Genomic DNA, 25,249 nt, shown 5'->3' with positions numbered 1-25,249 from the left:
CCGTGTCCCTCGGTGCAGTATTTATTATTTTTAGTACCGGGTCCCTCGGTGCAGTATTTATTATTTTTAGTACCGTGTCCCTCGGTGCAGTATTTATTATTTTTAGTACCGGGTCCCTCGGTGCAGTATTTATTATTTTTAGTACCGTGTCCCTCGGCGCGGGGCAGTATTTATTATTTTTAGTATCGTGTCCCTCGGTGCGGTGCAGTATTTATTATTTTTAGTACCGTGTCCCTCGGTGCAGTATTTATTATTTTTAGTACCGTGTCCCTCGGCGCGGTGCAGTATTTATTATTTTTAGTACCGTGTCCCTCGGTGCAGTATTTATTATTTTTAGTACCGTGTCCCTCGGTGCAGTATTTATTATTTTTAGTACCTTGACCCTCGGCGTCGCCGCGGCCTCGCTCCGCCCAGTGTGACCTTTGCCCCGGAAGTGCTGGCGCCTGGCGTCGCCGCTGCCTGTTCGGACGGAGAGATGTCTGAAGTCGGGAAGCAGGAGATCAGCTCCATCTTCAAGCGGCTGCGATCCGTCCCCACCAACAAGGTGCGTGTCCGACAGGGATCGTCGGGCTCAGGGTGGCGTTGCTGTCCGGAGGTTGAGCGGCGGATGTCGCGGGTGGTGGTGCGCGGGTTTGTACCGCCTCGGACCGGGTCTGGAGTGACACGTCGCACAGTGAGGCAGGTCCGGGGCCCGAGGCCTGGGGCCTGAGCCGGGCTGCTCGCTCACGGAGTGTGGCACTCGGTGCGATTAATTAAAATGAGAAGGTATAGGTTTACCATCGGCTATTTTGACTGAGGATTATATCCAACGTGTGGAAAAGTGTGACGGTTTGTTGCCTCTGACAGCTGTTGTGAATTATTTGGGGTGGGGGTGGGAGAAGGTTGTTGAATTGAGGGAAATCTTGCATGAGTTACCTTCATACACAGAACTGATCAGGGTGGGAGCTGTGTTTTCTTTTCTCCGGCAATTTTGGTTCTTGGTGTAATCTCTCCAAATGCTATTATGTATTTTCAGTATTTTCTGATTTACAGTTGTCAATATCCACAGTATTTTGCTTTAATATTAGTTACAGTGCTGTTGTAGTTATCAAGCAGACCGACTTCCTTGAGGAAGGGAGGGATAGTTGGCACAAATAAGTTATAACCACTGGCTCTGAACATGGCTGTTAAAATGCAGAGCTTTAGAAGGTATGAGTTTTGGACATGAAAAAAACTGCGTATTTCCCCTGTAAAAACAAGTTTGAGTACAGATTGCAAGGATTCAAGTGTGGAAAACAGTAAAATACAGGGAAAAGTTTTTCTACTGTCATCATTTTGAATAGTTTTAAGAAAAAGGAAGAAAAGACTTTTTAAGCTATGCTTTTCTATTAGTCCAGAGCCAGCTTGTCAGTGACAGTTGCGTTAAGCCAACCCACAGTGCCCTTGGGGAGAAAACTGGTTTAGTTATATTTTTAATATTATTTATTCAACACTAAAATCCAAATAAATAACATCTACTGCTCTGCCATTGTCGACCTTTTTGGTTACTTCCTCAAAAAACTCAAATCAGGTTTGTGAGACATAATTTTCCTCTAACAAAACCATGCTGACTATCTGTAATCAATTAGTGATTTTTTTTGAAAAAATTTGTAGCTCAGTTTGATGATAAATATGGAAGTTAGCTTGCTGAGCTGGAAGGTTTGTTTTCAGATGTTTCATCACTATGGCTAGGTAACATCATCAGTGAGAATCTCTGGGGAAGCACTCGTGGTATGTCCTGCCTTTCTGTTTGTAGGTCTTGGTTTCTTAAGGTGGGTGATGTCATTTCCAGTTCTTTCTTTGAAAGGAGGTAGATATGATCAGAATCTGTATTTATTGATGGAATTCTGGTTAGAATGCCATGCCTCCAAGAATTCTCATGTGTGCTTTTGTTTCGCCTGTCCTAGGATGTGTGTTGTGTCCCAGTCAAAGAAGTGTCCTTCTTTGTATGTTGTTGTGGTTCTGTTCGCCGAGCTGGGAATCTGTGTTGCAGACGTTTCGTCCCCTGTCTAGGTGACATCCTCAGTGCTTGGGAGCCTCCTGTGAAGCGCTTCTGTGATGTTTCCTCCGGCATTTATAGTGGTTTGAATCTGCGGCTTCTGGTTGTCAGTTCCAGCTGTTCGTTGCAGTGGTCAGTATATTGGGTCCAGGTCGATGTGCTTATTGATTGAATCTGTGGATGAGTGCCATGCCTCTAGGAACTCCCTGGCTGTTCTCTGTTTGACTTGTCCTATAATAGTAGTGTTGTCCCAGTCGAATTCATGTTGCTTGTCATCTGTGTGTGTGGCTACTAAGGATAGCTGGTCGTGTCGTTTCGTGGCTAGTTGGTGTTCATGGATGCGGATCGTTAGCTGTCTTCCTGTTTGTCCTATGTAGTGTTTTGTGCAGTCCTTGCATGGGATTTTGTACACTACATTGGTTTTGCTCATGCTGGGTAATGTAGTGTACAAAATCCCATGCAAGTGTTGTCCAATGTAGTGTTTTTTTTTACAGTTCTTGCATGGTATCTTGTAAATGACATTAGTTTTGCTGGTGATATTTAATGGATCCTTTAGGTTCATTAATCACTGTTTAAGTGTGTTGGTAGGTTTGTGGGCTACCATGATGCTAAGGGGTCTAAAGTAGTCTGGAAGTCATTTCTGATATGTCCTTGATGTCAAGTAATGTGGCTATAGTTTTTGGTTGCATTGTGTCTGCTTGTTTGGGTTTGTTTCTGAGGAATCGGTGGATTATGTTTATTGGGTAGCCATTTTTCCTGAAAACGCTGTATATATATTCTGCTTTTTGAAGTTCTTGATCGGACCTACCCTCGTTCTTGTCATTCTCATGTTTCTCACATACGCATAAAAGGTATTGGGGTAATCCTTGATCCTACCCGCCAAAGATTTTTCATAGCCTCTCTTAGCTTTTCTAATCCCTTTCTTCAGTTCCCACCTGGCTATCCTCCAATGCTCTGTCTGAATCTTGTTTCCTCAACCTTATGTAAGCCTCCTTCTTTCTCTTCACTAGACATTCAATCTCCCTCGTCAACCAAGGTTCCCTCACATGACCATCTCTTTCCTGCCTGACAGGTACATACATATCAAGGACACGTCGTATCTGTTCCTTGAAAAAGTTCCACATTTCAATGACATCCTTCCCTGACAGCCTATGCTCACAACTTATGCTCCTCAGATCCTGTCTTACAGCATCGTATTTACCCTTCCCCCAATTGTAAAACCTACCCTGTTGCATGCGCCTATCTCTCCATAACCAAGATGAAAGTCACAGAATTGTGGTCACCATCACCAAAATGTTCACCCACTAAGAAGCCCATCACTTGTCCCGGTTCGTTACCGAGTACCAAATCCAATATGGCTTCCCCCTCTGGTCGGACAATCTACATACTGAGTTAGAAAAGCTTCCTGGACACACTGCACAAACACCGCCACGTCCAATCTACTTGATCTAAAGAGCTTCCAATCAATATTTGGGAAATTGAAATCGCCCATGACTACTACCCTGTGGCTTCTGCACCTTCCCAAAATCTGTTTCCCAATCTGTTTCTCCACATCTCTGCTGCTATTGGGGGGCCTATAGTAAACACCCAACAAGATGACTGCTCCTTTCCTATTTCTGACTTCAGCCCATACTATCTTCAAAGGCAGAACCCCTCGAACTGCCTTTCTGCAGCTATTATACCATTTCTAATTAGCAACGCCACACCCCCTCCTTTTTTACCACCCTCCCTAATCTTACTGAAAAAATTGTACCTCTTAGGAGCAAATATGATGGAGGTGAAGGAATTGGGAGTAAGGAATTATATTTTTCCAGAAGATGGTGGGAGGAGGTGCACACCAAGTAGCTGTGGGAATCGGTTTGTTTGAAATAGATGTTTGTGTTGAGTCGGTCGCTGGAGATGGAGAGGTCCAGGAAGGGGAGGGATGTGTCTGAGATGGTCCAGGTGAACTTAAGATAAGGGTGGAAGGTGTTAGTGAAGTTGGTGAACTGTTCATGGGCGCACGAGGTGGCACCAATACAGTCATCAATGTAGCGGATGAAAGGTTGGGGGTTGGTGTCTGTGTAACTGCAGAAGATGGAATGTTCCACCTACCTGACGAAGAGACAGGCATAGCTGGGGCCAAAATGGGTGTCCGTGGCTACCCCTTTGGGCTGTAGGAAGATTCAAAGGAGACGTTGTTGAGGGTGAGGACCAGTTCCGCCAATTGAATATGAGTGTGTCAGTTGAGCGACACTCGTTGGCCTTCGCCATGATGGATGGATGTGTATAGGGACTGGATGTCCATGGTGAAGGTGATTATTGTTAATGGTTCTACCCAAATTTATTGAGTATCATGACTGGACTTCTCACTAACTTGAGTTGTCTCTCCAAAAGTAAACTGGTATTATAATTCGTTGAAGTGCTGTACATTTGCAGGATTTTGATGTGCCTAAAGAAGCAATGTCAGGCCTTCCTAAATGTTAGAGGGGTGGGGTGGATGGTGGTAGTGGTCTGCAAGCTACAAGTGGAATATTGAGATCCAGGACAGTAATGCCTGCTGTGGCATTCAGACAAAGTTACAAGTGAGGAATTACCCGATTTTCGGTGCTCAAAATGAAGTCACTTTGGGAAAAGGAAAGTAGTTACATTTAGGAGACACCTAAATTCTCATAGGCAATGTATTAGATCAGATTAGATTCCCTACAGTGTGGAAACAGGCCCTTCGGCCCAACACCAACTGTCCGAAGAGTAACCCACCCAGACCCATTTCTCTCTGACTAAAGCACCTAACACTATGAGCAATTTAGCATGGCCAATTCACCTGACCTGCACATCTTTAGACTGTGGGAGGAAACCGGAGCACCCGGAGGAAACCCACAGACACGGGGAGAATGTGCAAACTCCACACAGTCACCAAGGCTGGAATCGAACCTTGGACCCTAGTGCTGTGAGGCAGCAGTGCTAACTGTGCTACCCACATATTATGGTATGTTTTTTGCGTGTGAAAAAAAGCCACACTTTCTGCTCTTTGCTATTTGGTTTTGTCCTGCAACTTTCAGTCCACACTGGGATTTTAATTTACAGGCACCAGTTGCCCTCTGGTCTTGCCTATTGATTAAATAAATTTACTGAACACGAGGGAACCTGCTGCTTTAATTTTAAATTTGGCTGTCTTTCTTGGATATGTAGTCATTTATTCAACAAATCTATTCACTTTAAAGTATGTTTTTAATCTTTTGGGGTGGTATCAGTTTTACACAAAATCACACTTTCCAACAAAAGTAAAATATTCTTTATCCTTTTTGACCTGTCAGCAACCTTTTATCATGTTTGGACCTATTGTCCTTTTGCAACACTACACCACCTTCATCCAGTTAAATTGAACTGTGTTCACCGGTTCCAATCTTATCTATCCAATCATAGCCACAAAATCACTTGCAAAGACTTCTTTTCATGCTTTCCCACAGATAACTCTAGTGTCTTCTCAGGGTTTATCCTTCACTCCGATTCTAATCAGCACGCTGTTCCTGGCAACATCATCAAAAAAATCAATTTCCAGATGTACACTGACCGATTGCTCTACTTCAGCACCACTTCTCTCTATTCCTCCCTGTTGGTTAATTATCAGACCACGTACTGATAACCATTCTGGACAAACATTTTGTGAAGACCCAAGTCATTCATCTTATTTTCCACCATAAACTGCACACTCCTAGCTATTGACTCTACAAACTCTGGCAATTGCCTGTAGTTGAACAGATTGTCTGCAACCTCTGTGTCATACCTTACCTCAGGATGAGCTTCCAAACACTCATTTATGTTCAAACACTTAACCTCATGCAGTTCTGCTCTGCTTCAGTTCATTGCTGAATCCCTCAACTAGGGACGGGTAATAAAATGCTGGCCAACCAGTGATGTCCATGTCCCATGACTGAATTTATAAAAAAAACCCTGTGCTGCTTTGAGAGTTGATGCTTAATTTTAATTGTGGCTACTCTAATTCACAGAAATGGCAAAAATGGTCGGTAGTGCATCTGTTTACTCTCAGGAAACCAGAGACGAGCACACACTAGAGTTTCAGTGGATTAAAATGTACAAAAGATTGCACAGATAAACAGCTTTGACAAAGGCAGGCACATGAACAGTGAGATTTCACTACATCCAAAACTTTCATCAAGGCCCATTCAGCTATCACCCAGTGCTTGTAATCTACATCATTGCATAATTGGGAGCCAGTTTTAAAATTTTCCTCCTTGTTTTAAGATCTCTCCAAAGTCCCATCTCTAATCTAGTCCACCAGCCCCTCCCCAGAACCTTCATATGTATATTCTTGATCATTCAAATTGTAATTTCTCCAACTTTGGTGACAAGGATTCAATTATCTAGGTCCAAAACTCTGCAATTCTGTCCCTCATTTTTTCTTCAAGGTACCATGTGATAACCATAATAAGGCCCGTGGAAAATCACTAATCTCTTTGTGGAGCTCATTAAGTACGAGTTTTCTTGGCAACAGGCAATGTCTGTCCAACTGGACTCATCACCTAGTTCTTTTTAAAGCAGACGCAGGGATGGGTTTGCAGAACTGTCTTGGACTGGGACTAGCCTTTGTACGCGTGAGTAGTGGTTCTCTTTTGGTGTTCAGCAATGAACAATGTTCCCTTCCAGTCAGGCATCCTGAATTATTACCTACCTTGATAAACTTTCTTTTGCACAAGCTTTTGGTCATTTACACTGAACCGTGTAAGCTGGCAATTTGTTGTTTAGAATTCTCATGAAATTCTTTGGGGTGTACTGTCACGTTATCGGTTTAATGTAAATATAAGTATTGGTTGATTCTTACAAGCGTACCACAGCCTTCTAAACTGCATTGTACTGAAGCTTCAATTCAGATGAACATGAATGACGTTATGTAAAGTGTGTGAATATGGAAAATTCTCAGGGTTCAAACAAAATTGAATCCAAGTCAATGGCTCACCCAGTGGATCACCACTCAATCATATATTCTAATTCATGATTTGGAGATGCCGGTGTTGGACTGGGGTGTACAAAGTTAAAAATCACAACACCAGGTTATAGTCCCAACAGGTTTAATTGGAAGCACACTAGCTTTCAGAGCGACGCTCCTTCATCAGGTGATTGACAATGTTGTATTATCTTCCAGGCTGGGCATCAACAGTAAATATCTGCAACTATTCTCCTGTGTTTTTCAGAAAAAGCATACAGCCAATTAAAGTTCACCTGACCCTAATCTCAACTCTCAATTGCAGTAAAGAAAAATACATTAAAACTAATGAGGGTCTCTGCAGGAGTAAGGGTTAAGTACTAACAGTCCTAAATTATTAGTCCTTTATCCTGAGACTGTACCCTAAGGTTTTAAATTACTCAAACAGATGAAACAGTCTTCCAGGGTCTACTCTGTCAAGCCCTCTCAGAATCCTGTATATTCCAATAAAATTGCTTCTCATTCTTATATACAAAAGAATATAGATCCATTTACTCACCCTCTTATCGTTGAACTTTTACTGTATCTGTTCGCGCACACACGCATTTTCCTTAAATATGGGGGTCAAGAAATTGTACACAGTATTCGAGGCATAGTCTTACTAAAGTCCTTTGGACTACAATTGCTACAATTATATTAAGACTTATTCATGAGATCACAAGCCATATTGTCTCCCTAATTGCTTGAGCTAACTTTCTGTATTCCTCCTGTAATATAGGAACACATACGAGGCTCAATGAGCATGAACATTTACAAATACCACACCATTTGAAATAGTCAGAGTCATAGAGGTGTACAGCATGGAAACAGACCCTTCGGTCCAACCCATCCATGCCGACCAGATAGCCCAACCCAATCTAGTCCCACCTGCCAGCGCCCGGCCCATATCCCTCCAAACCCTTCCTATTCATATACCATCCAAATGCCTCTTAAATGTTGCAATTGTACCAGCCTCCACCACGTCCTCTGGCAGCTCATTCCATACATACCACCCTTTGTGTGAAAAAATTGCCCCTGAGGTCTCTTTTATATCTTTCCCCTCTCACTCTAAACCTATGCCCTCTAGTTGTGGACTCCCCAACCCCAGGGAAAAGACTTTGCCAATTTACCCTATCCGTGTCCCTCATAATTTTGCAAACCTCTATATGACTTAAAGTTAATAACTTCACACTTTTCTGCATTATACTCCATCTGCCACCTTGTCCCCAATTCACTTAACCTGGTCCATATCTTTTTGCAATCTGTGTGCTCACAGTTTATTTTTCACCTCACTTTGCATCAAAACAAATTGCGGTACATTATTCCATGGCTCTTCACTTAATTCATGAATGATGATTGTAAAAACTGAGGTTCCAGCACCTATCTTTGCAACACTCCACTAATTACTGCCTGCCAACGTGAAGATGTTTCATTTACAGCAACTCTGCCTCCTTTACGCAAACAAATCCACCATTCATACATGGTACTCCAATTCTGCCAGCTCTTTCCTTGTCTAATCATCTTTTCTGTGGCACCTAATTTTTTTTAGAATCAATGTATAATATTGTACATGTTCTAGATCTCCATAATGTGAACTTATTTTACTGGGTTATTTTGTAGTAGAGTAAATTCCTATAGGAAAAAAGTTACTTGAACATAATTCTGTGAGAATGATAAGTTTTGGACAGTAGTAGGTAAGGTACTTAACTTGACAGAAGAAGTGCTTGTTTTGGATCATTTTTGTTCTAAAACAACAATTGAAGCCAATTGTTGAGAATTTCAGTGAAAGGTATGTGATGGTGTACGGATATATCATTTGAATGTTTTTATGTGCACATGTTGGATGTATGTGTAATTTGATTCTCGTGTTCCAAAAGCTTAAACAAATGAAGATGTTAGCAGAATGAGGCAATTGGAATTTGAAAACTTTGGTCTTGTGTCATTGGGATGCCAATGAATGGATTTCAGACTTATTACTTCTATTTTACTGAAAATGATAAAGTGACCTGCCTAAGGTGAGGCAACCAAGATGATGTTGTTGAAAGTATATGCTCTTTTCATGTCTAAAATTAATTTTGAATCCAAATAGGAGTATATTTAAGAATATATATTTGAGTATATTTAAAAATAAACAGTTAGAATTATATGTCCAGTATATAATTTGTATTATTGTTAGTTTGTATTAAACTGACTAATTTTCTTGTGTTTTATACTTTTGACATTCTAACTGGAAATCTGCAATCGTATATTGAAATATTGTTTCTTAACATTGCCCAAACCTCTCTTTCTGTGACTTAAAATTTCTGAGAATCTGTGCAAAATTGGAATAGAATTGATTTATTGTAACCTAATGAAGGTTAAATTGGCATGTTAGTGTATTGTAAGAGAATGGTAGATCGAGACCTCCCAATTTTGATGGAAGTGACAAGGAAAGAAAGAATGTGGGAGAAATAGAAATGCTGTTAATGGAATGTGTTTTTGACTTAGTAAAACATCTCAGTGCTTCATAGAAACACTATCAAGTGTGCCATCAACTACATGGGGCAGGAGTGGGCTGTGGTTTTATAAAGAAGGAGGTGATTGAGATAAGAACGTGCAAGACCATGGAGAAATTTTCAAGGCAAGGTTGAAAGTTTTGATATCAAGGCATTGGTTGACAGGGAGTCAATGTAGGTCAGCAGGCCCAGGAAATAGGATTTGATGTGAGGTAAAACATGTTTTGAATAATCTCAAGTTTACAGGGAGCAGAATGTGGAAGATCAACCAGGGTGCATTGACATAGTCTGACCGAGAGGTAACAAAGGCGTGATCAAGGGTTGCGACAGCAGATGAGCCAAGACAATGGTGATACTTGGTGATGTTAAAAGGTGAAAACAGGTGATGTTAATGGTGGCACAAATGAGATTGGAAACTTACCCAGAGATCAAATGTAACACACAGGTTGAAAACAGACTGACTTAATCTCCAAACTGTTGTAGGGAGAAAAATGGAATCAGTTTCTAGGGAACAGAGTTTGGAGCAAACTTCACTCTTTCCAATATTTGGCTATGAGCTAGAAAGCAGCATTATAAGAGGCTTTGAAAGAGGTGTCCAAGAATAAAGCACTAGATCTAAAGAGAGGAAAAATTTCTTTTGATATATTTAAATTGATGAGGGATAATCCTGAATCCCATAACTCATTCTGTTGTTCAAAAAAAGATGAAATTTCTTGTCTTATTGGTTATGTAACTAATATAGTAATTGAGTGATTGATGGTGATCAGCATTATTGTGCAAATGACAAGTTTTCATCTTTGTTCTTTAAATATATTGCACTGTAAATGCAGACGTAATCTCAACTCTAGATCAGGTTTGGAATAAATATAATAAATATATCATGGTTTGTTTGCATATTGGAGTCTTTTGCTAAGGCTCTTCCTTACCAACTGGGTCATATTTAAAGGACTTTCTGTCTGAACAAGTTGCGTCATAATATTTTAGAAATATCAACAAGACTATGCTATCAGTTGATACTGACAGAAGATGATCTGATTTTAAATATCTATATGGATTTAACATGAACTGTCCATCAATATTGCCTTGTACTGTCCCAAAGAATCAACATCAGAGGTTACTGTCTCGCCAGAGATGGTGTCATATGCAATTCAAAATGGAAAGGGTAAATTCCATTGGGGAGAATAAAAGCAATGTCATACTAATTTAATCTCAAAAGTCTGACTAGCACTTCTCTGTATCATGTATTCCATGTGATACCATACAAGGTATCATGACTAATGCTATTTGTGCACCAACAAGCAGTTGCTTGAAATAGAGAGCACCTGTTGCTGAAAACAGCACTGAGTAGCTAAGTTTGTCATATATAATGGCTACCATCAAAATAGAATGTTACAACACCAGGAGGGTATTCAATTCATTGTCTTGTTAGCTCACTGTAAGAGTACTCCACGTAGTTCAATTTCTCTTCCTTTTTCCTATATACAATAATTTTCTTTCCAAAATATTTATCCACAATCTTTTCAAAAGCTTTTCTGGTATGCTATATCTGCAGCCACTACACAGAAAATGTTCTGCCTTCCCTTTCCTGACCATTGGAAATAATCTTTCCCCATTTTCACTATCTGTGTCTATTCATTTTGAACAACTCTATCTCATCTCCACTTGATCTTCATTGCTTTCTTGAAAGGACTCCAGTTTCTTCAGTCAATTCTGGTAGCTAAAGCCTTTCAAACATTTATAGTAATAAATCTCTTCAGCATTCTCTCTTTTTGGCCATAGCATCTTTCCAAATACAGGACCCCTAAAAACCAACTTTTATTTCTGTAGCACCTCTAACAAACCTCCTAAGGTGCTTTACAAGAATGTTGTTGAGCTAAATTTGACACTGAGCTACAAGGCTATATTTGAGCAAACAAAAAAAAGCTTGGTCAAAGATGTGGGTTCCAATGGAAGATTTAAGAGAGGAAATTTTGAAAGGTTTATGTATTTGAACCTCTTGGTTGCTCTCAGTCTGTACTCCTTGTAAAATGTTGTCCAGTATAACTGTCAATTGATCGAGTCATCTTGTTCTTCCCAAAGTGCAAAATCTGATATTTATACGTGTTAACTTTCACTGCAAATCCATCACTTCGCATTTTATAAAAAGGAACAAATCTGACTTTTATTTAATGGATCAGAATTTGAGATCCCATTTGCTGTACATCAGCTAGTATACCTTTATTTCCAGCATGATTAAACCCATGCTGATTGATCAGGTTCTTTTCTGTCTATAAGAATGATCCTCTTTTGTCATCATTCTACTTGAGATTATAGTGTTATTACATAGGTATTAAACTAATCAACGCAATGGAGAACTTGAAGGATTACTTCCCCTGTGTGAAAAAGTTGTTCCTCGGATCCCTTTTTAAATCATTCCCACTTATCATAAACCTATACCCTCTAAACCCTTCCCTGTGTTGGGAAATAGACCTTGGCTATTCACCCTATTTATGCCTCATTTTACAAACCTCTATAAGATTACCCCTCAGCCTTCAACGCTCCAGGGGGAAAAATGCTGCAACCTATTCCGTCTCTCCTTTTAACTCAAACCCTCCAATCCTGGCAACATCTTTGTAAATCTTTTCTGAACCCTTTCAAGTTTGGTAACATCTTTCCTACACAAGGGAGACTGATTATACAGTAAGGATGGCTTCATAATGTCTTTAGGTGGGTCCTCAGTTAATAAATACTGTATAAAGCCATTGGAGAAAGTGCCACAAGAATGCATGGATTCCTGTGATATGAGATACCGCTACCTTTCAGATTTGATATTGTGAATGAGTGAAGTAAAGTTAACCAAGAATATATCAGAATATATAATTGTGAAATAATAACTGCCCTGGGCTTGAAACAACTGCATGAAATAAAACCAGTCCTCATAATTTGAGCATGATACCCCAGGATGAGTCAGACTTATGAGTGAATTTGGTCCACTCTTGCTAATCCATCAGAGGTGTGTTACATACATAGTGACAGCATTCTCTTCCTCTTTCCTCCTCCTTCAACCCTTCCTTCCCTCCCTCCTCCGTAAGATTATATATACTCTCTGCTGTTTTTATTTTGATTCATTTGTGTTATAAAGTTTCATTTTGGTATTTTCTGACAGCCTAATCTGTTGGTGCATGTATTGCATAATGGTAAGTGTCAGATTTGTTATTGATAATGAGTTAAATATTGGGAGAAATGTTGAGTACATGCCAGATATTTCCCAAAGAGCAAGGAGTACAAATCAATGTGCCATGTTATTGAGAGTTTCCACAATGTAATTCTAAAGTGACACGTCTTGGAAAAACTTTAGACTCTATCTCAGTATCAAGCAAACTGAGGGGAAATTTAGAGAAGCCAGAAATCATGGCCTGGATTTGCTGATGGCCAGATAGTTGTTTCTGCAACATAAATGGAATTTGTGCCCCAGGAACCTATGGAATCCCCATTGTAACAGGCGTCAAGGGTATGGCATGAATCCATTTGCCAAATGAATCCATTTAAATCTGAGAACTTGGAGGGTCCTGCTATATTCAAAGTGCTGAGAATCTAAACCGGATTCCTTGCCTGCTCCCCCTCCTCAGACATCCTCCTTTCCCTGACCTAACCCTCTTATCTTACATTGTTACCCTTTCAATGGCGCTGTTAACGTGGCTGTCTATGCCGATGAACTCTTAAATTATAGAATACGGTTGTGATAAAGATGTGTCTTGACTTTCCCCAATTATCCTCTACTACAAGGACCTGGTGGATTTCAGGTATGCTGTACATTTCTGAAGAAGACCGGCAGGAGGCTGGAAATACACAGTAAGCCAGGCAGCATCAGGAAGTGCAGAAGTCAACGTTTTGGGTGTACCCCTTCTTCAGGACTGTATTTCTGAAGGAGCAGTGGTCAGAATCTCCTGTCAGAAATATGGAGCTCTGTCATAACAAAAAAAAAGTAAGGGTGGAGTGGCAATCTGAATGTGATTGGCACTACTCAGAAAATCTGGCCCATCATTTTAGAAAACTGCAGGTGTAGAATTAGAAACACCTGTCCCTTTGTAAATTTAATGACTCCTAGCATGTCATTGATTTCTCTTTTTTTTTCATCAAGCTGTGTGTGTTGAGTCCGAGGCCTACACTCTGAATCTCACCTCTTAATACTTGAGCTCTTTCTGCTTTACATCAACTAAAACCTTAGGTTAAATTTCTTACTGAATGCCAATTTCTCATTTCACACCTAATGTTTCCTAGGATACAGGAATTTATCCATGAATTGATAAGTATTGACACAAAATGTAATTGTGTTAATTAGATTTCAGTCAAACAAGAGGTTATAGATTAAATTCTAATTTAAATGATCTTTAAAATCAACAAAAATTTTCTAGTCTTGGAGGAATGAGAACGATCTCAGCTATTAGATTGGATTAGATTACTTGCTGATCTAGTTTCTGTTTATGGGAACATTGGTCTGAGGGTTTGTTTAAATGTTTTCTAGGAGTGATTAAGATATACAAGAAATGAGTAGTGGATTGCGTTGACTGTTTTAACTTTTAATTTTTCAGACTTGCTTTGACTGTTCAACCAAGAACCCAACCTGGGCGAGTATAACCTATGGCGTCTTTCTCTGTATTGACTGTTCGGGGACGCATCGATCACTCGGTGTTCACTTGAGTTTTATCAGGTACCATACCTTCTAGGAAAGCAATGTACAGAGTGTATGAAATATAAAGAATGAGTTTAACCTTTTTTAACAATCTTTTAGGTTGGTTATTTCTTGCATTCATGCAAATATCATATTTGCTTAATTACTTTTTTAAAAAAATGACCTGTTTTAAGATATGTTCAGTTGACAACTTCACTCAAGCAAAGATGACTACAATGTAACATTGAAATATTATGCAAATCGTTTGATTTTGAGATGGAGATTCATTGGACAAAGTAAATGTTCTTTCATTCGTGGCATATGGATGTCGGTGCGAGGCCAGCATTTGTTGCCCATTCGACGTTGCACTTGAATTCATTGACTTGCTAGCATTCCAGAGGGTAGCTAAGAGTTAAGTACACTGCTGTGGATCTGGTGTCATCTGTAGGTCAGACCAGGTAGGGATGCGATGCAGCCCTGGATCTCTTTAGAAGCAACACAGGAATTAACAAATCAGAAATAACAAAATCTGGTTGTCTTACAATGTAGTTTCACACATTGTATTTTAAGTATGCAAATTTAACACATTCTTTATTATACTCCACTGAATGTGATTGCTGCTGGCGGCTGCTGCTGCTTGGAAAATCTGGCCACATGAATTAATCAGATGTTTTTATTCTAACAGTTCATGGTCACTGGAGTTATATTCCACATTAATTAATTGCAGTTAAATTTCTCTAGCTGCCATCATGGTAATAGAAACCAAAGCATTAGTTTGCCTCTGGATTACTGGACCAGAGGTGTCTCCCCCACACCCCCCTTCCCCCACCACCAGTGCCACCATCTTGCCATGTAACTATAGCTTTACTCTAGTAGTTTGAGTAGTGTCTGTAGATGCATGCAGTACTGACCTGCAGGTGAGCATCATAATCAAGAATGAGTAAGCGGTGACCAGAAGTGTACTCTGCAGTCGTCTCCCTAGCTTTTGCCAAAATCTACAGTGAGAAACAGACACACCCATCTCAGTACTACCTTTTTCTTTAAATACATTATTAAAACATATCACTTGCAACTCCTTTCTCATATTAGGAGTATACAGATGAACTCTGGTGATTATTCATCCATACAAAAAGGGACACCTCAGTTTGAAAAGCTTGTGAACCAATGCTTTACTTATTGTATGATGGAGGATAGTAATGGGAAGTTGTTCGTTGAGTCCGAGGAGATGGGGGAAGCGCTAAATGAATATGTTTTGGCAATATTCATACTGGGAAAAGGCGAGGAGAATACGGAGATGCAGGCTACTAGACTAGACGGGATTGAAGTTCACAAGGAGGGAGTGTTAGCGATTCTGGAAAGTGTGAAAATAGATAAGTCCCCTGGGCCAGATGGGATTTATCTGAGGATTCTCTGGGAAGCCAGGAGGAAATTGCAGACCCAATTTCCTTTGGCTTTGATCTTTTGTCCTCATTTTCTCCAGGAATAGTGCCAGAAGACAGGAGGACAGCAAATGTTGTCCCCTTGTTTAAGAAGGGGAGTAGAGCCAACCCTGGTAATTATTGACCAGCGAGCCTTCCTTCGGTTGTGGGTAAAGTGTTGGAAAAGTTTGAGAGAGAGGATTTATAATCATCTAGAGAGGAATATGTTGATTAGGGATAGTGAACACGGTTTTATGAAGGGTAGGCTGTGCCTCACAATCCTTATTGAGTTCTTTTTGAGATGGTGACCAAACAGGTGAATGAAGGTAAAGACGTTGATGTGCTCTGTATGGATTTCAGTAAAGCGTTTGAGGTTCCCTGTGGTAGGCTATTACACAAAACATGGAGGCATGGGATTGAGGGTGATTTAGCGGTTTGGGTCCTGAAATTGGCTTGTTCAAAGAAGACAGGGTGGTGGTTGATGGGAAATGTTCATCTTGGAGTTCAGTTACTACGGGTGCACTACAAGGATCTGTTTGGGGCTACTGCTGATTGTCATTTTTATAAATGACCTTGATGAGGGCATAGAAGGATGACATTGTGGATAGTACTGAAGGATGTTGCGGGTTACAGAGGGACATAGATAAGCTGCAGAATTGGGCTGAGAAGTGGCAAATGGAATTTAATATAGAAAAGGGTGAGATGATTCAATTTGGAAGGAGCAATAGGAATGCAGAGTACTGGGCTAATTGCAAGATTCTTGGTAGTGTAGATGAGCAGAAAGAGCTAGGTGTCCATGTACATAGATCCCTGAAAGTTGCCACCAAGGTTGGTAGTATTGTTTAAAATGCGTACAGAGTGTTAGCTTTTATTGGTGGAGGAATTGACCTTTCAGAGCCACAAGGTCATGCTGCAGCTGTACAAAACTCTAGTGTGGCCGCACTTGGAGTATTGCATACAGTTCTGGTCACCGCATTATAGGGATGGGGTGGAGAGTGAGAGCCTTTTGCCTTGCGTGGAGATGGCTAGCAGGAGGGGAGATAGCTTTAAATTTCGTGATGATAGATTTAGGATAGATGTCAGAGTTAGTTTCTTTACACAGTAGTAGGGACGTGGGACGCATGCCTGCAAATGCCAATTTTAAGGGCATTTAAGTGGTCACTGGATAAATATATGGATGAAAATGGAATATTGTAGGATAGATAGACTTCAGATTGGTTCCACAGGTCGGTGCAACATCGAGGGCCAAAAGGCCTGTACTGCACTGTAATATTCTGAGGTCACTGGAGTACTGCAGCCAAGATACCAGGAGGGTGAGATTGCATAAGTGAAAGATAGTATCCCAGGATCAAGTCAGATGTGCTGAAGAAAACAGTTTGTGGTTCTGAAATGTACTGAAGTTCTAGACTTCTGAATGAATTCTTAATTTTCATTTAAACCATGCAACTTTTTCACGCAGAGGGTGGTACGTGTATGGAATGAGCTGCCAGAGGATGTGGTGGAGGCTGGTACAATTGCAACATTTAAGAGGCGTTTGGATGGGTATATGAATAGGAAGGGTTTGGAGGGATATGGGCCGGGAGCTGGCAGGTGGGACTAGATTGGGTTGGGATATATGGACGGGTTGGACCGAAGGGTCTGTTTCCGTGCTGTACATCTCTATGACTCTATGGTGAAACATTAAAGTCAATTTGAGAACAAAGGTTGAAAAGAGGAAAATGTGAAATGTTGGTGCAATGATCTGTAATTTGATTAAAAGAAAAGGAGGGTATAATTAGAAATTAGCGAAATGGAGAGCATGTTGATAGCTGAGGTAGGGGATAAATAGGGCCAAAATTGAAACAAAACTGCTCACAAAATTAGATAGGTTCCAGTGTTCTGGAGGAATGAAGTAGCAGGAAACATTCCCCACCATTACTCAGCATGGATATGAAGAGTTATACATGAAACATTGACTTGTCTATCCATTGATGCTGTATGTCTCCAACACTTTGCGATAATTTGCAGACTTTTGATTTTTATCTGAATGTTGAATCCTTTTTTTGTGGCATTTGTGCTGGTGATTTTTATGGAACTAACTAAGATGAGGGAATATAATTTAGAAAATAGACTAAATATTAAAATGCAATGATCACTGGTGATTTTTAAATAAACTATAAATGGAAGCCACTTTGCAATGTGTTGGGCTACTTTCCTTTAATTTTTTTAAATTATTATTTCATCTTCCAGATCTACAGAACTGGATTCTAATTGGTCCTGGTTTCAGCTAAGATCTATGCAACTTGGTGGAAATGCAAATGCTGTAAGTAAAATAAAAAATAATTGTCACCTTTTCAAAACTTGTGTTCTAATTAGTTAACTGCCGGTTGATATCTGTTTTGTGAATTTTTGTACTCTGGTTTTGGAAGCTTGTATTTTACAAAAGGTTAATATAAGCCTAATTTTCTTTCCACTATAGTAAGGCTATAACAGTAGCACAAGGAAGATGTATGAGGTATCTTGGCTACAACAATATCCATCACAAAAGATAAATCAGCTTAAGTCCCTGAATCACATTGGAAGCATTTAATTTCAGTAGAGAAGGTGGCAGAAATCTTAAATTACACTTCCTTGAATGTACTGTGACCAATGTAAATTCTAAAAAGCATACATGTGTGTGTTATCACTTGAAGAATTTCTGCAGAATATTTATGATATGGAAAGTTTTAAAAAATGCCGAGTGCAATCCCTTATGTACTGTAATTACTTTCTGAAGTAATATTATTGTTGTAGTACTTTATTTATTAATACTAAAATGCTTAAGAGGGGATAAAATCATACTTAAGACAATATCTTCAATATTGTGTCGTTCTAGTGTGATATTCTGGATTCATTATTTGAAACTGCTATCTCTACAGCTGCCCGTGATAGATCTCCAACTGTAACTTGAGTGTTTTCTAGCTGACAGTAGTCTCTCTAGATGCAATCCAGGAATTAACAAATCAGAAATAACAAACTTGAATCGTTTTACAATGTTTTCACACACCATATTTACACACGTTTCATTTCTCTTGTATGGGCCACCGAAATGCAAATTATGGCACTGTGTATTCTGCAATTGACTGTTCCATGAGCAAATAAATAACAAAGTAAATAGAAGAGAAATTGCTATGGTATAAAAATTGTTATAAGAGTTTGATAAATAACTAACTTGCATAACGGAATCGGCAAGGTGATGGCCTAATGGTGTTACTGCTAGGCAATTAGTCCAGAAATTTCTGGACTAAATGTTCTGGGGATCTGGATTTGAATCCTGCCAAAGCAGATAGTAGAATTTGAATTCTATATATTTTTTAAAAATCTGGAATTAAGAATCCAGTGATAATGATGAAACCATTGTCAATTGTCAGGAAAAGTCCATCTGGTTCAGTAAATGTCCTGCAGGTTCAGTAAATGTCCTGCAAGGAAGGAAACCTACCATCCTCACCACCTCTAGCCTACATGTGACTCCAGACACATAGCAGCATAGTTGACTCTCGACTGCCCTCTGAACTGGCCTTGCATGCCACTCTGTGTCAATCGCTACAAGCTCTCGACAAAGAAACTTGTACCATCCAGCATTAAACTAGGCACTAGAAACAACAGCAAACCCAGCCCTGTCGACCCTGCAAAGTCCTCCTTACAATGTGGGGCTAGTGCCAAAATTGGGAGTGTCTCAGACTAGTGAAGCAATAGCCTGACATAGTTATACACAGAATCACACCATACAGGAAATGTCCCAGATGCCATCTCTGGATAGGTTATGTCCTGCTGGCAGCAGAAGTGGTGGCACAGTTGAAAGGGAGTTGCCTTGGGAGTCCTCAACATTGTTTCTACACCCCGTGAAGTCTTGTGGCATCCGGTAAACATGGACAAGAAAACCTTTGCTGATTACCATGTGCTATCCCCCCCCCCCCTCAGCTGTTGAATCAGACTCCTCCATGTTGAACAGCACTTGAAGGACACTGTGAGGGTATCGGGGCGCAAATGTACTCTGGGTGGGGATCTTTAATGTGCACCACTAAGAATGGCGTAGCAGTAAGTTGGATCCTAATAGGTATAGCTGCTAGATTAGGTCTGCGGCAGGTGGTGAAGAAAGCAATGAGGGGGAAAAAGTCATGCTTGACCTCAACCTAACTGATCTGCCTGCTCCAATACAGTGACAATATTTGTAAGAGTGACCACTGACTATTCTCATGAAGATGAAATCCAGACTTTGGACAATATCCTTCATCATTTTGTGCAGTACTATGACTATGCTAAATGGGACAGACTTTGAACAAATCCAGCAACTCGACTGGGCATCCATGAAGCATTGCGGGCCATCAATATCATCACAATTACCATCAAGTCAGGGAGTCACACCTGGTTCAATGGAGAGTGCAGACAGCATGCAACGAACAACACCAGGGATACCTAACTATGACATGTCAACTTGTTGAAGCCACCAAACAGACCTATTTGCATGCCAAACAGCATAAGCAGCAAGTGATAGATAGAGTTAAGTGATCAAAACCCACAACTACTTACAACTGAAAGACAAAGACATCAGATACATGGAAACACCACCACGTGCAAGTTCCTCTCCAAACCACTCCCCATCCTGACTTGAAAATATATTGCTGTTCCTTCATTTGCTGAGTCAAAGTCCTGGAATTCCTTCCTTAATGGCATTGTATATCTATCTCCAGCACTGCATCTGTTCAAGAAGGCTGCTCACTACCACCTTCTCAAGGGCAACTAGGGATGTGCAATAAATGCCAGCCAGCGATACCACATCCCACGAGCATAGAGGAAAAAAAGTCCAACTGTGAGCACTGTAATCACACTCTTCAGTTATAATCCCAATGTGCAATACAAAATGCTGTAAACTTCAAGTTAGCGTGAATCATTTTGCCTTCACAAGCTCAGCACGTAGCTTGCATTCTCAACGATTCTAGGAGGTATTAGTGTTGTGTCCATTCAAGTACAGTGGCAAATAAAATCCATATTTTCTTTACTTTGCATCTTCATGTGTAGATCATTCTGTCTTTTCATTAGAATGCTTTCTTCCGTCAACATGGTTGCAACACCAATGACACGAATGCAAAATACAACAGTCGTGCTGCCCAACTTTATAGAGAGAAGCTCAGGTCACTGGCGGTTGCTGCAACTCGAAAATATGGGACGAGGGTAAGCTAAAAAATTGACTGAAATTTTATATAAAGTGATTTTAAATCAGGAAAATTAGATAGGATCAGTAATAATAGGATAATTAGGCATTTAAGCTAAAGAGATGTTATCACCATATCATTATTTTCTTTTGCGTGCTTGGTACTTTGCTTTTCTGACAGTCATTCCAACACCACAGAAAGCCATTTAGCCCATTGGGTCCATGATGGTTCTGAGTAGAGCAGACCTGTTAGTCCTATTCCCTACTGTATCTCCGTAACCCTGCACATTCATTTCCCTAACGTGCCCAGCAATTTTACCTGAAAATCATTGTCTGCACTTCCACAGCCTCATAGGCAGAGCAATTCAGGTTATTACTACTCACTGCTTAAATTAAATTCTTCCTCCCATCCTCCTGCATCTCTTGTGCAAACCCTGAAATCTGTGTCCTGTCATCTTTATGCCATCAATCAGTGGAAACAGCTTTTCTTTGTTATAGTTGACGGTGTGTTGCTGGACAAGGACACCAGGTCAGGCAGCATCCGAGGAGCAGAAAAATCAACGTTTTGGGCCGGAACCCTTCTTCAGGAATTTTTTTTGTTCTACCTCACCTTAACTTGTCAGAACAATGTACACTTGTATAAAATTTCCTCTGAATCAACTTTGTTCCAAGGAGAAAAACCTCTGCTTCTTCAACCTAACCTTGTAGTTAACATTGCTCTCCCTGAAATCCTTATGGTGAATGTCCTGTGTGCCTTCGAGGATCCTCCCCTGTTTCCTTGAAGTGATGATCAGGCTAGACTGATACCCTGGTTGTGGTGTAACTTCTACAAGTTCAGCATAACTTCCATTCTTTGCACTCAGTAACATCTAATTATGAACATAAGATCCCATTTGCTTGCTATTACTCTGTTAATATGTCCTGTCAACCTTAAGTCCCTCCAACGCATTTAAACTGCGGCATTTAGTCTGTATTACCTCCCTCTATCATTTCTGTACAAAAACTTCACATTCTACTACTCTATCAAATTTCTGCTGCTACTTGTCTGCCTAATTATCTAGACCATACATATCTTGTTGAAGCTGATTGGTATCATCCTCATTATTTGCCAACTCTAGATTTCCAGTTTTAGCAGATTTTCAAGTTTTATTCTGTATTCCAAAATCAAAGTTTTTTTAAAAAACTCTAAATAAAACAGTGATCCTCTTGCTGACCCTCATGGCATGTCATTATCTATTATCCAATATCTTGCAAATTAAACCAATATCATAGCTTGTTTTCTGTAGTTGAGCCAATTTTTAAAAAATGACTCTTGACTCTTCTATTCCATGAAGCTCAGTTTTGTTAACTAGTTATTGATATGATTCTTTTAACATTTCTAATCAATGGTGATGATTTTCATAAACCTAGAAATATTTTCAGAACAATGCTTGAAGTATTGGAAAATAAAGTCTGAAAGAGGATATTGGTGATGTAGATGCTAATGAAAAGGTTATTATTGAAGTAACCAACATGATTCTAGATTAGAGTGGTGCTGGCCAACAGCCTGGACCTGTGGCAACAGTTTGCATTTCTAATAATACGTTTATTTACTGACTGCTATCTGACTAAAATGTTTAAATTTAACTGCCCTGTTTAGCAGAAAGCTCTATCCAAAAAAAAATGATAAAGTGTGGAAATGGAGAATTTCTCTCAAAGCTTTTGATTTGAGATCAGTATTTTATAGAGTGTACTCTGTATAGGTTCCATGGATTTCCTGAGCACTTTTTAAGGAATGAGAACATGTTACATTTGCACCTTCTTTCTAGTGTCACCTTTGTTCTGGAATCAGGCTGGGTCTAGACTCAAGAATTGTACTGAAACTTTAATGAATTTATCTTGCACTAAACTAACAATGTAAATGTGACAAATGGAAATTGGGAATGGAACATCTCAGAAGTTTTCTATAGAGTGCCTTACAGATTTTAAATTTAGTTCCTCTTTTTATGTACATGCAGTACTCATTTTCTGCCTTTTTTTTAAATAATCAAAATGCTTATTTTTCAATCATCAATTCTGATAAAGGATTCATGTGCATCATTCTGTACTTTTTCTTTTCTTCAATTTATTTATGTTAACTTATCTACTATACATTTTCAGGAAATTCAGGATTATCTTGAAATTATTCAAAACAGAATTCTAAAGAGATTATTCTTTAAACAATTAATTCTGTCAAAACTGAAGCAGATACCCCAATAAGAGTAAAGGCAAATGCTTATCTTGAGCATATAGCAGCAGCAAAATTGAAGGTGTTCCTTTTTTTTATATTGACATGTTTCAGTTGTGGATTGATGATACAGAAAATCCACCTCTATCACCTGTGAGTAAAGATGAAGACTTCTTTGCCTCACATACTAATGTAAGTTTTTTTTCATTTGTTTCACAACTGGTATTTTTCTACTTGGTTTAGCACAGGAGAGGATATTGTTAAGATTCTTGAGATTGAATACATCAGCTAAATGTGAATGGTGCTGAGTCACAAAAATCATTTTAGTTGATTTGACCAATAGCACCCGGAGATGAGTAAGAACTTGATTACAGTGTGGAAAGAAGTGTGCATCTATTCAGAGAAATAAGTTTGGCAGAAAAAGTTGACTGGAATGTCCTTGGGATTTGTTTTGGCACCAAGGCAGGTTCAAGTTTATAATTTATTATCTGAGCCCAAGAATTTAATGTAATTGATGAAAGTCATATTGCCAGGTAAGGTAACCTGAATCCAAGATTCTGCCTAAGATATAGAAAAGGAACTAGGCAAATATGTAACAGAAAGTAAGTGCATAAATGCACAATAGATGAAATATCGAGGAAGCATTGTTGAATAAAAAGTTTGAGAGCGATTCTATGCTAATTGGATACATGAAGCAGTCAACAAAACAAATAGAGTAGTGAATGCAAGTCAAAGAAGACCCTCCTCCCTCTTGACTTCCTTCCCATCTCTTCCTTGAGTTCACTTTAGCCTTGAAGTGCTTGTAATTCCTCTGTAGAACCTCTTACCTACTTGAACCACAACAACCAGATCTTTCCTCTTCCATGGGAGTGGGTTCACAGATTCTCTTGCAGGGAACAATGTGAAAAATATTCACACTTGGGTATAATGATTGAGAGGATGTGCTGATGGTGGGTACTCTGTCTATAAGTTCCAGACAGATTTTAGAATGTCAGATTTTGTAAATGGTAATATTTTAATCTACCTATTTAAATCCAGGGGTGGAATAAAATTCAGGGTCTTGAGTATAGTTAATTAGCATTTGTACATTGCTGATATAATTCACGTTGCCATGAGGCAAATCAAAGTTTTTTTAAACACTAAATAAAACAGTGATCCTCTTGCTGACCCTCATGGTATGTCATTGCCTATTATGCAACATTTTGCAAAGCAAACAAATATCATAGCTTGTTTTCTATAGTTGAGCCAATTTTTTTAAAAAAACAAAGACTCTTGACTCTTTTATTCTATGAGCTCAGTTTTGTTAACTAGTTATTGATATGATTCTTTTAACATTTCTAAGCAATGGTGATGATTTTCATAAACCGAGAAATATTTTCAGAACAGTACTTAAAGTATTGGAAAATAAATTCTGAAAGAGGATATTGGTGATGTAGATGCTAATGAAAAGGTTATTAATGAAGTAACTAACAGCCTGGGACTTGTGGCAACAGTTTTGATTCCTAACAATACGTTTATTTACTGACTGCTAGCTGACTAAAATGTTGAGATGGAAGATGTCCACTTGATCTCGTAAATGTGGTTAGTCTATCAGTATCTAAAGAGAGAGAAGGAAGCATCAGGTCTGTAAAGTTCACCTTGCAGCACCTGGGTGAGAGATCCCAATCTGAAGATACTGGTTTTGTGAGAATTCTCGCTGTAACCTCTTGCAACCCTATAACACTCCTCAAACGACATTCCTCCATTCTGCATTATTTCATGCTTCCACTTCCATTTCCCATATCAAAACAGTTATGCTTTTAGCTGCCTAGACCCCATACTCTGAAATTCCCTCCTTAAACTCTGTTGTGACCAGATTTCCTTAATTTCCTCCTTAAAACCTATCTCATGAATAAAGCTTGTGGTCACTCTTGAAATAGTTTGCTCTGGCTCAGTGTTTATTGAGTTTATGTCTCTGTAGACTTTGATTTTGCTTTTACTTGTCCAGGTTATATAAATTATGGTTATACTATTAATTTTATATTACAGTTTACCATTCAACAAAACATTTTATAATTACTTCAGTGTATTATTGATCATGAGTTCATATTGTATTTCTGCTATGATTTCATGAGACCTTTATGCCTAATTCCAGTCAGCCAGTATGGAGCCATCAGATCAAACCTTTAATTCTGCCCTTCTAGAGCCATCTTCACCTGAAAACACAAAGCAAGAAGAAAATGATGGTACGTCTTGTCTAGTGGTACAAGTTGATACCTATTATTGTTTGCTCATTGGAAGTACTACATTAATATGAAGCTCATCAAGGCTCATGAAATACAGGACAATA

The 25,249-nt window shown here is 39.4% G+C and overlaps 1 protein-coding gene across 5 annotated transcripts in view; it reads left to right on the top strand.

The window, feature by feature from the left end:
* Positions 1–397: 397 nt before the first annotated feature.
* Positions 398–25,249, top strand: part of LOC122559603 (ADP-ribosylation factor GTPase-activating protein 3-like) — a 72,890-nt gene continuing 48,038 nt past the window's right edge. For 3 of the 5 annotated variants that reach the window (XM_087997291.1, XM_087997289.1, XM_087997288.1), the window contains exons 1-6: positions 398–544; positions 14,047–14,165; positions 17,774–17,846; positions 20,603–20,734; positions 23,035–23,112; positions 25,055–25,145. In XM_087997291.1, coding sequence (XP_087853417.1) covers positions 476–544; positions 14,047–14,165; positions 17,774–17,846; positions 20,603–20,734; positions 23,035–23,112; positions 25,055–25,145 — 562 coding nt within the window. In that variant the 5' untranslated portion in view covers positions 398–475. The remainder of the gene's footprint in view (positions 545–14,046; positions 14,166–17,773; positions 17,847–20,602; positions 20,735–23,034; positions 23,113–25,054; positions 25,146–25,249) is intronic. The other 2 variants (XM_087997292.1, XM_087997290.1) reach the window with 1 other exon arrangement.

The sequence above is a fragment of the Chiloscyllium plagiosum genome, unplaced genomic scaffold (assembly GCF_037043375.1).
Source record: "Chiloscyllium plagiosum isolate Xiang-an unplaced genomic scaffold, Cpla_swu_hap1 HiC_scaffold_19, whole genome shotgun sequence".
NCBI lineage: Eukaryota > Metazoa > Chordata > Chondrichthyes > Orectolobiformes > Hemiscylliidae > Chiloscyllium > Chiloscyllium plagiosum.
The sequence above is the reverse complement of the archived record's forward strand: the minus strand, read 5'-3'. Positions and strand labels throughout refer to the sequence as shown.